General features: G+C 41.7%; 1 protein-coding gene across 3 annotated transcripts in view; it reads right to left on the reverse strand.

Moving 5' to 3' along the window:
• Window positions 1-9956, reverse strand: part of dgkb (diacylglycerol kinase, beta) — a 160819-nt gene that overhangs the window by 87538 nt on the left and 63325 nt on the right. For all 3 annotated transcript variants that reach the window (XM_028442180.1, XM_028442179.1, XM_028442181.1), the window contains one exon: window positions 4488-4573. In XM_028442180.1, the coding sequence (XP_028297981.1) occupies window positions 4488-4573 (86 nt within the window). The remainder of the gene's footprint in view (window positions 1-4487; window positions 4574-9956) is intronic.

Genomic DNA, 9956 nt, shown 5'->3' on the forward strand with positions numbered 1-9956 from the left:
TCACCATGACATGAGGGATCAGGGTCATGCACTGATCCTGGAGGCTCCACAGTGGCCAGCCATGCACTGGCTGCTGGAGATTTACCAGCTGCTGTGCGCTCGTCCGTGGGGGAACAATCTTCTACCCACACCCAGAGCGACTGGAGCTGTGGGCTTGGCCCCTGAATGGCTCCGTCTGTCAGAGGTGGGACTCTCACAGAGTGTGATCTCCATCATACAGAGTGCCCGGTCCACTTCACCTAGATCTTTGTATGATTGCAAATGGAGAGTTCTATTTAATAATATAAGTGAGACATCTCACTCATATTACTCATGGAACCGGGGTTATGTGTATAGCTTAAAGTTTTTCGAGTGCTAGTGCCTCCAGGGGTGTCACGTCCCTTTTCACAACAAAACTAATTATTAATTCCCTCTCTTTAGGGGGACAAAACAAGGAGATCCATTGAGCCCGTTGCTTTTTGGTCTAGCGATAGAACCACTCTCCCTAAAGTGCAATAAATATATACATATATATGTACTGTCTCACTTTATGCGGACGATTTGTTATTATATGTCACAAACCCTATTTCAACTGTACCCACAGTGCTTAAACTTTTAAAAGAATTTGGGAGTATATCAGGATACAAATTCAATATAAATAAAAGTGAGTATTTCCCTAATTATAGCAAAGCTGAAGAATACCCTAATCTGCCATTTGAACTCACGACTGCTTATTTTACATACCTGGGGGTAAAAGTAACCAAATCTTTATTTAAATCAATATTTTCTCCTCTCCTAGAACAGTTCAAAAACAACATTAAACAATGGTCAATTTTACCTCTGTCTCTCAATGGGAGAACAAATTCTGTTAAGATGAACATTGTGCCTATTTGTATACCTCTCCTCCTTTATTTGGCACAGTAAACCCACTCGCATAAGAAAAGAATTCATGGAAAGACCAAAAAAAAATGGGTGGGCTCTTGTTACCAAATCTACGCTCATATTATTGGGCTGCTAACCTTAATGCTATTTCCCTGTGGCTAAAGGATTGGAATGTAAGACCCCTGCTTGGCTCCTGATTGAAATGAACACCAGTAAGCCCCACGCTCTCCCTGCTCTGCTATGTGCATCCTTGCCTTCACTAGTGAATGTTATTGTAACTCAATCATTGCGCATTATAAGACAGTTTAGAAAATTTCTGGGACTTCAAAACATATTGATTCACTCGCCTATTTTAAACAATCATCTTTTTCAACCATCTTCACTTGATAAAGGCTTCAAAAGTTGGTATGACAAGGGTGTACATAGTATTGAAGATCTTTATATCAATAACACTTTTGCTAGCTTTGAACAACTATCCAAGAAGTATGGACTTACAAATAACAACTTTTTCCGAGATTTTGCATGGAAGATCATCTGCTCCCTCACTGTCTTGCTTAGATTCTCTGCTGAAGGTCAACACACTCAATAAGGGTAGGATTTCAATGATATAGAAACACATCATGGATGAATTTATTCCTCCGATAACTCATATCAGGGAGCAGTGGGAAACTGATTTTGGGGTCCCTCTGTCAGATGGAGAGTGGAACCTGGCCCTCACAGGGGTTCAGTCATCCTCTATATGTGTACAGCATGCTTTAATACGATTTAATGTACTAAGCCCAACATGTGACAGGTGTAACACAGGCTCCAGCAACTGCTTCTCACATATTATGGTCTTGTTCAAAAGTTACACAATTCTGGTCATCATTTTTCAACACTCTGTCCAAGTCTTATGGCTGCATGGTTGTGCCCTCCTACTGTGGGTACAGTATCTTTGGTGTGTTTTCAACTCCAACAGGTTAGCATTTTCCTCTATTAGCAAGATGTTTAATACTATCCAGATGGAAGGATGTAACCCCTCCATCACACAATCAATGGATCAAAGATATGATGCACAATATCAAGCTTGAAAAAATCAGATGCATCCTTAACGGATCTGTTAATAGATTTTATAAAACCTGGGACCCATTCTTGAACTATGTGCGGACTTTGTCTGGCCTGGAACCGTGAGTTTGAACCCCTTTGGGTGGTCTTTCAATGCCTATGGATAGAATACATGTCTTTGTTTTTTTTTCTTTTTTTGTATTTTATTTTCCTGCAATGTGTTGGTTTACATTTGTCTTTGATTTGATAGTCCATATTGTTGTACTTATTTTCTGTAAGTATAAGTATGTTATAAAAAACCTGTATAAATAAAGTATTAAAAACAAAAAAAATGATTAATTATTATTATTATTATTATTATTATTATTATTATTATTATTATTATTATTATTATTATTATTATTAATTAGTGGGACTTAAGCATCCTCCCTTTTAACCACTGGGGGAAGCGAGCCTTAAGATTGCTTCCCTGAAAGCTGTTGCTAGCTGTTGCTAGCTGTTGCTAGCTGTTGCTAGCTGTTGCTTCTCGGTTCACCCGTCATGTGCTCAGCTCTTCTCTGGAGATGTGAGGATGATTTTGTGCTGATGGACTCTTCATTTCCCATTGACCCGTTGGCCTTCCTGCTTCACAGGATCAGCAGCAGCCTCTTTTGTTGTGTTCAGCCCGTGCATTACGCACACATGAACATGAAGAGGAGCATCAGGAGGGGTGATCATATGTTCGTCTCCTGGGCTAAACCCCACAGTTACTAAGCAATGCATGTCACACTGGGTTGTGGAGGCCATTGCTTTAGCTTACAAGAGTCAGGGTCTGCACGCTCACTCCACTCAAGGTCTCGCCACGTCCTGGTCCTTGTTCAGGGGAGTGTCTGTTCAGGACATTTGTGCATGGAGCGTTGGACCTCACCCCTCACATTTGTCAGGTTTTACATGCTGGCCTAATGCATAACAGACTCTGCCTTGCGGGCTGGTATTTGCTCAATAAGCATGTCTGCACTACGGGAGGTTCCATATCCTATAGTGAGACATCTCACAAAATATTATGGAATAGAACTTTAGGTTATGTATATAAGCCTGGTTCTATGAGTAATATGAGTGAGATGTCACACCAGACAACCCTTCTTGATTGAACGAGTGAGAAGAGGTGCTTATTTTGAATGAGGAACTGGTTTGTATTGGTTTATACTAGTTATACTGGTTTATACTTGTTATATTGGTTATATTGGTTATACTGGTTGATACTAGTTATACTGGTTTATACTTGTTATATTGGTTATATTGGTTATACTGGTTGATACTAGTTATACTGGTTTATACTTGTTATATTGGTTATATTGGTTATACTGGTTGATACCAGCCTGACATTGCCTGATCTGGTTAGATCTGTGAAGCTAAGCAGGTTTGGGTCTGGTTAGTAGATGGATGAAGACCACTGAGAATTCCAGGTGCCACAGTGGGGGGCAGTTACCCCAGTGGTATCTGTCATTGTGTCCTTGGGCAAGGCACTTCACCCACATTGCCTAGTATGAATGTAGTGTGTGAGTGAGTGTTAGTGGTGGTGGGAGGGGCCTATGGTTCACTATGGCAGCCTTGCTTCCGTCAGTCTTCCCCAGGACAGCTGTGGCTACAACAATAGCTTACCACCACTAAGTGTGGAGTGAAAAAATAATCCCTTAATTCTGTAAAGCAACTTTGAGTGTCTATTGTATATATAAAATCCAATGCATTATTATTATTATTATTATTATTATTATTATTATTATTATTATTATTATTATTATTATTATTATAGTGGTTATTACTGGGTTTTACAATTTTCTACAGGTTATACTGGTTATATTGGTTGTACTGGTTATACTGTTTTATAGTGATTATTCTGGTTTTACTGATTTATACGGGTTAAACTGGTTATACTAGTATTCTTTAGTAAATGTAACACTAATGAATGAAGGATGATGACGTGTGTGTGAAAGTTGAGTGTGTAGTTGTATTTTCAGGCTGATACACAGTACCCAGCGGTGCTCACACATCATTATTAACAGATATTGATAGTAGGACACCTGCATTGTTGTGTGTTATCAATAATGCTGCTTGGTGGGTGGAGCCTAGCGTCCTGGCTGACGTGGGAGCTGCTCTGACTGTAGCTGTTCAGTCTATTTCAGACCTCACTCTCTGCTCCACTTATTACCACTTTTTGTTTTGATTGATAATAAATTGAGGCAATTTCAGTGGAACCAACGTGAGGCGTCTCCAGCCAGAGGAGGCCAGGTGCTTGGTTTCTCCTTCACACGTCCACTAATGTGTGTTTTTCTAACTGAAATAATCGTTCCATTTTACCTCCTCTGACCACGTAATGAGAGTGTTTACATGCAGCGCTTTCTTTACCATCTCAGAGAAGACAAACAGGCTCCAAAAGCAACAAAAACAACTGTAATTTGACCAAAAGAGTGTAATGAATTGTTGGAGGTCAGCTATATAGTAGGTCATTAGGCGCTAAACACACTTTGCATGTGCTCACGGCGGGAGGCCGCGGGGCTGTTAGTCGCTCATAATGACAAGTGTTAAGAAATGAATGTCAGTACCGATGAAATCCAGGATCCATCCCACCGTGCCGTCTCCTCCACAGGCCAGCACGCGGAAATCAGGGACGTCTCGGAAGAAGTTCAACCTGCAACAAAAAAAAAACCTCTCATTAAAAATAATGCACGTTTCATTTCGCTGGAAATGTTTTCATTAAAAGATTTTTAAAAAACAGAAATGACTTTAATCATTTTTCTTTATTTGACTGAGTGGCATCGCAGAAATGTCCTCACCTGGACGTACAGTATAGACTACATGTTTATAGGAATAGGAAACAGACACTGCACGGACTGACATAAAAAGACATGAAAAATGTGGAGAGATGAACAGATCTATTCTTCATATGTCTGTGACAGAGGACACAGAAACACAAACTGTTTTAAAAGTAGATGATCAGATAGAGTGGAAACAGATCTGTAGTAATACCAGAGTATGAAGATTACTTTTATGAATGTTAAGATTACATGTTTTATATCAGTTGGTGCTGTTTTTTGGGCCTCATTTCTGACAACTGATACTTGTTTGACATCCAGATCTGGCAACCCTGAGCACAGCCAGGGTGTGTGTGTGTGTGTGTGTGTGTGTGTGTGTGTGTGTGTGTGTGTGTGTGTGTGTGTGTGTGCGTGCGTGCGTGCGTGCGTGCGTGCGTGCGTGCGTGCGTGCGTGTGTGTGTGTGTGTGTGTGTGTGTGTTTAAGAATGTCATCTGGTTTTGCAGTTTTTTGCTCCTTGTTTTCAGTGTCAGATCTGGCAACCCTGACACTGTGTCCGGACGTTAATCAAATCCAAACAGAGCAACGGCACATTCCTGTGTGAACACACACACACACTCCTACATGGGTATGCGTGGTCACACGTGTCGTGTAGAGACTCTACGCTGCGTGTTAGCTGCGGCTAGCGTTAGTGATGTGGTGAGTGGAGGACCCAGCCTGTGCATGTGCTGCTGCTTATTATTAGTATTATTAGGATATGAAGCACTGCTGTGTTGGTAAATACTGCATCATTAGAAACGCTCAGGAATAAACTCAGCATTTGGAACCAGAGCCAAAGCTCCGAGTGCACACATATATACCAAAAATAATGTTTTATTATGTCTATGACACAATATTAGAATACGTGTGTTATTCACACCACTAATAACATTTAAAACCATAACCAATGTGTAAATATAATTTTTTTTACATTAAAAATGGTGTTTTTCTTAAGAATTAACTTCTGAATATTATAAACATGTTTACATTCATGTGTTTAAAATAAAATTTCACAACAAACAAAACTGTTTTTAGTGGACAAATGCAAAATAAATATGGTACTTTTGTTTTGAAGGGCATTAATTAAATATGAATCCACTGATGAGTTAATGACAAAAAAAAGTGATTAAAACATTTACAGAAATTAAAAACTGAATTGGACGTTTGGCTTTTTCAGTATTTTTAAATTGTAAAAACTTTTTTATCTGTGCAGAGAATTATTCCAAAAAACATGATGTGTATCTTTAAGGTGATGGAGAAAAAACCTAAAATCTTCTTGTCCACATATTTGGGTTAGCTTAGCACGTAGCCACCGGTCTCATATGTTTGGGTTAGCTTAGCACGTAGCCACCAGTCTCATATGTTTGGGTTGGCTTAGAACGTAGCCACCAGTCTCATATGTTTGTGTTAGCTTAGCACGTAGCCACCGGTCTCATATGTTTGGGTTAGCTTAGCACGTAGCCACCAGTCTCATATGTTTGGGTTGGCTTAGAACGTAGCCACCAGTCTCATATGTTTGTGTTAGCTTAGCACGGAGCCACCGGCCTCATATGTTTGGGTTAGCTTAGCACAAAGCCACCGGTCTTCTATGTTTAACTTAAAATGGCACATACCCACCGGTCTCATATGTTTGGGTTAGCTTAGCACGTAGCCACCGGTCTTCTATGTTTAAGTTAGGATGGCACATATCTACCGGTCTCATATGTTTGGGTTAGCTTACCACGTAGCCACCGGTCTCATATGTTTGGGTTTGCTTACCACGTAGCCACCGGTCTCATATGTTTGGGTTAGCTTAGCACGTAGCCACCAGTCTTCTATGTTTAAGTTAGCAAAACACGTAGCCACCGGTCTTCTATGTTTAAGTTAGGATGACACATATCCACCGATCTCATATGTTTGGATTAGCTTAGCACGTAGCCACCACTCTTCTATGTTTAAGTTAGCATAGCACGTAGCCACCCGTCTTCTATGTTTAAGTTAGGATGGCACATAACAACCGATCTTATATGTTTGGGTTAGCTTAGCATGTAGCCATCGGTCTCAGATGTTTGGGTTAGCTTAGCACGTAGCCACCGGTCTTCTATGTTTAAGTTAGGATGGCACATATCTACCGGTCTCATAAGTTTGGGTTAGCTTAGCATTTAGCCACCAGTCTTCTATGTTTAAGTTAGCATAGCATGTAGCCACCCGTCTTCTATGTTTAAGTTAGGATGGCACATAACAACCGATCTCATATGTTTGGGTTAGCTTAGCATGTAGCCACCGGACTCAGATGTTTGAGTTAGCTTAGCACGTAGCCACCGGTCTTCTATGTTTAAGTTAGCTTAGCACATATCCACCGGTCAAATATGTTTGGGTGAGCTTAGCACGTAGCCACCGGTCTTCTATGTTTAAGTTAGCTTAGCACATATCCACCGGTCTCATGTTTGGGTGAGCTTAGCACGTAGCCACCGATCTCAGATGTTTGGGTTAGCTTAGCACGTATCCACCGGTCTCATATGTTTGGGTGAGCGTAGCACGTAGCCACCGATCTCAGATGTTTGGGTTAGCTTCGCACAAACCCACCGGTCTCATATGTTTGGGTTAGCTTAGCACGTAGCCACCGGTCTTATATGTTTGGGTGAGCTTAGCACGTAGCCACCGATCTTCTATGTTTAAGTTAGCTTAGCACGTAGCCACCGGTCTCAGATGATTGGGTTAGTTTAGCACACAGACACCGGTCTCATATGTTTGGGTTAGCTTAGCACGTAGCCACTGGTCTTCTATGTTTAAGTTAGCTTAGGACATAGCCACCAGATTTATATGTTTAGGTTAGCTTAGCACGTAGCCACCGGTCTCATATGTTTTGGTTTAGCTTAGCAGGTAGCCACCAGTCTTCAATGTTTAGGTTCACTTAGGACATAGCCACCAGATTTATATGTTTAGGTTAGCTTAGCACGTAGCCACCGGTCTCATATGTTTTGGTTTAGCTTAGCAGGTAGCCACCGGTCTCATATGTTGGGTTAGCAAACATATGAGACTGGTGGCTACGTTCTAAGCCAACCCAAACATATGAGACTGGTGGCTACGTGCTAAGCTAACCCAAACATATGAGACCGGTGGCTACGTGCTAAGCTAACCCAAATATGTGGACAAGAAGATGCACATCTGTGCTACGTGGAGCACAAAGATTCATATTTAGGTTTTTTCTCCATCACCTTAAAGATACACATCATGTTTTTTGGAATAATTCTCTGCACAGATAAAAAAGTTTTTACAATTTAAAAATACTGAAAAAGCCAAACGTCCAATTCAGTTTTTAATTTCTGTAAATGTTTTAATCACTATATTTAAGTTAGCTTAGCACGTAGCCACCGGTCTCAAATGTTTGGGTTAGCTTAGCCCGTAGCCACCGGTCAATTATGTTTGGGTTAGCTTAGCACGTAGCCACCGGTCTTCTATGTTTAAGTTAGCTTAGCACATAGCCACCGGTCTCAAATGTTTGGATTAGCTTAGCACGTAGCCACCGGTCTTCTAAGTTTATGTTAACTTAGCACGTAGCCACCGGTCTCATATGTTTGGGTTAGCTTAGCACATATCTACCGGTCTCATATGTTTGGGTGAGCTTAGCATGTAGCCACCGGTCTCAGATGTTTGAGTTAGCTTAGCACACAGCCACCGGTCTTCTATCTTTAAGTTAGCTTGAGCACGTGTCCACCAGTCTCATATGTTTGGGTGAGCTTAGCACGTAGCCACCGTTCTAATATGTTTGGGTTTGCTTAGCACGTAGCCACCGGTCTCATATGTTTGGGTTAGCTGAGCACATAGCCACCAGTCTCATATGTTTAGGTTAGCTTAGCACGCAGACACCGGTCTCATATGTTTGGGTTAGCTTAGCACGTAGCCACTGGTCTTCTATGTTTAAGTTAGCTTAGGACATAGCCACCAGCTTTATATGTTTAGGTTAGCTTAGCACGTAGCCACCGGTCTCATATGTTTTGGTTTAGCTTAGCAGGTAGCCACCAGTCTTCTTTGTTTAGATTCGCTTAGCACGTAGCCACCGGTCTCATATGTTTGGGTGAGCTTAGCACGTAGCCACCGGTCTCTTATGTTTGGGTTAGCTTAGCACGTAGCCACCGGTCTTCTATGTTTAAGTTAGCTTAGCACGTAGCTACCGGTCTCAAATGTTTGGGTTAGCTTAGCCCGTAGCCACCGGTCTCTTATGTTTGGGTTAGCTTAGCACGTAGCCACCGGTCTTCTATGTTTAAGTTAGCTTAGCACATAGCCACCGGTCTCAAATGTTTGGGTTAGCTTAGCACGTAGCCACCGGTCTTCTATGTTTATGTTAACTTAGCACGTAGCCACCGGTCTCATATGTATGGGTTAGCTTAGCACATATCTACCGGTCTCATATGTTTGGGTGAGCTTAGCATGTAGCCACCGGTCTCAGATGTTTGAGTTAGCTTAGCACACAGCCACCGGTCTTCTATGTTTAAGTTAGCTTGAGCACGCATCCACCGGTCTCATATGTTTGGGTGAGCTTAGCACGTAGCCACCGGTCTAATATGTTTGGGTTAGCTTAGCACGTAGCCACCGATCTCATATGTTTGGGTTAGCTGAGCGCATAGCCACCAGTCTCATATGTTTAGGTTAACTTAGCACGTAGCCACCGGTCTCATGTTTTTGGGTTAGCTTAGCACGCAGCCACCGGTCTTCTATTTTTAAGTTAGCTTAGCACGTAGCCACCGGTCTTCTATTTTTAAGTTAGCTTAGCACGTAGCCACCGGTCTTCTATTTTTAAGTTAGCTTAGCACGTAGCCACCGGTCTCATATGTTTGGGTTAGCTGAGCACATAGCCACCAGTCTCATATGTTTAGGTTAACTTAGCACGTAGCCACCGGTCTCATGTTTTTGGGTTAGCTTAGCACGCAGCCACCGGTCTTCTATTTTTAAGTTAGCTTAGCACGTAGCCACCGGTCTTCTATTTTTAAGTTAGCTTAGCACGTAGCCACCGGTCTTCTATTTTTAAGTTAGCTTAGCACGTAGCCACCGGTCTCATGTTTTTGGGTTAGCTTAGCACGCAGCCACCGGTCTTCTATTTTTAAGTTAGCTTAGCACGTAGCCACCGGTCTTCTATTTTTAAGTTAGATTAGCACGTAGCCACCGGTCTTCTATTTTTAAGTTAGCTTAGCACGTAGCCACCGGTCTTCTATTTTTAAGTTAGCTTAGCACGTAGCCACCGG

The sequence above is a fragment of the Gouania willdenowi genome, unplaced genomic scaffold, assembly GCF_900634775.1.
Source record: "Gouania willdenowi unplaced genomic scaffold, fGouWil2.1 scaffold_3_arrow_ctg1, whole genome shotgun sequence".
Taxonomy (NCBI): Eukaryota; Metazoa; Chordata; class Actinopteri; order Blenniiformes; family Gobiesocidae; genus Gouania; species Gouania willdenowi.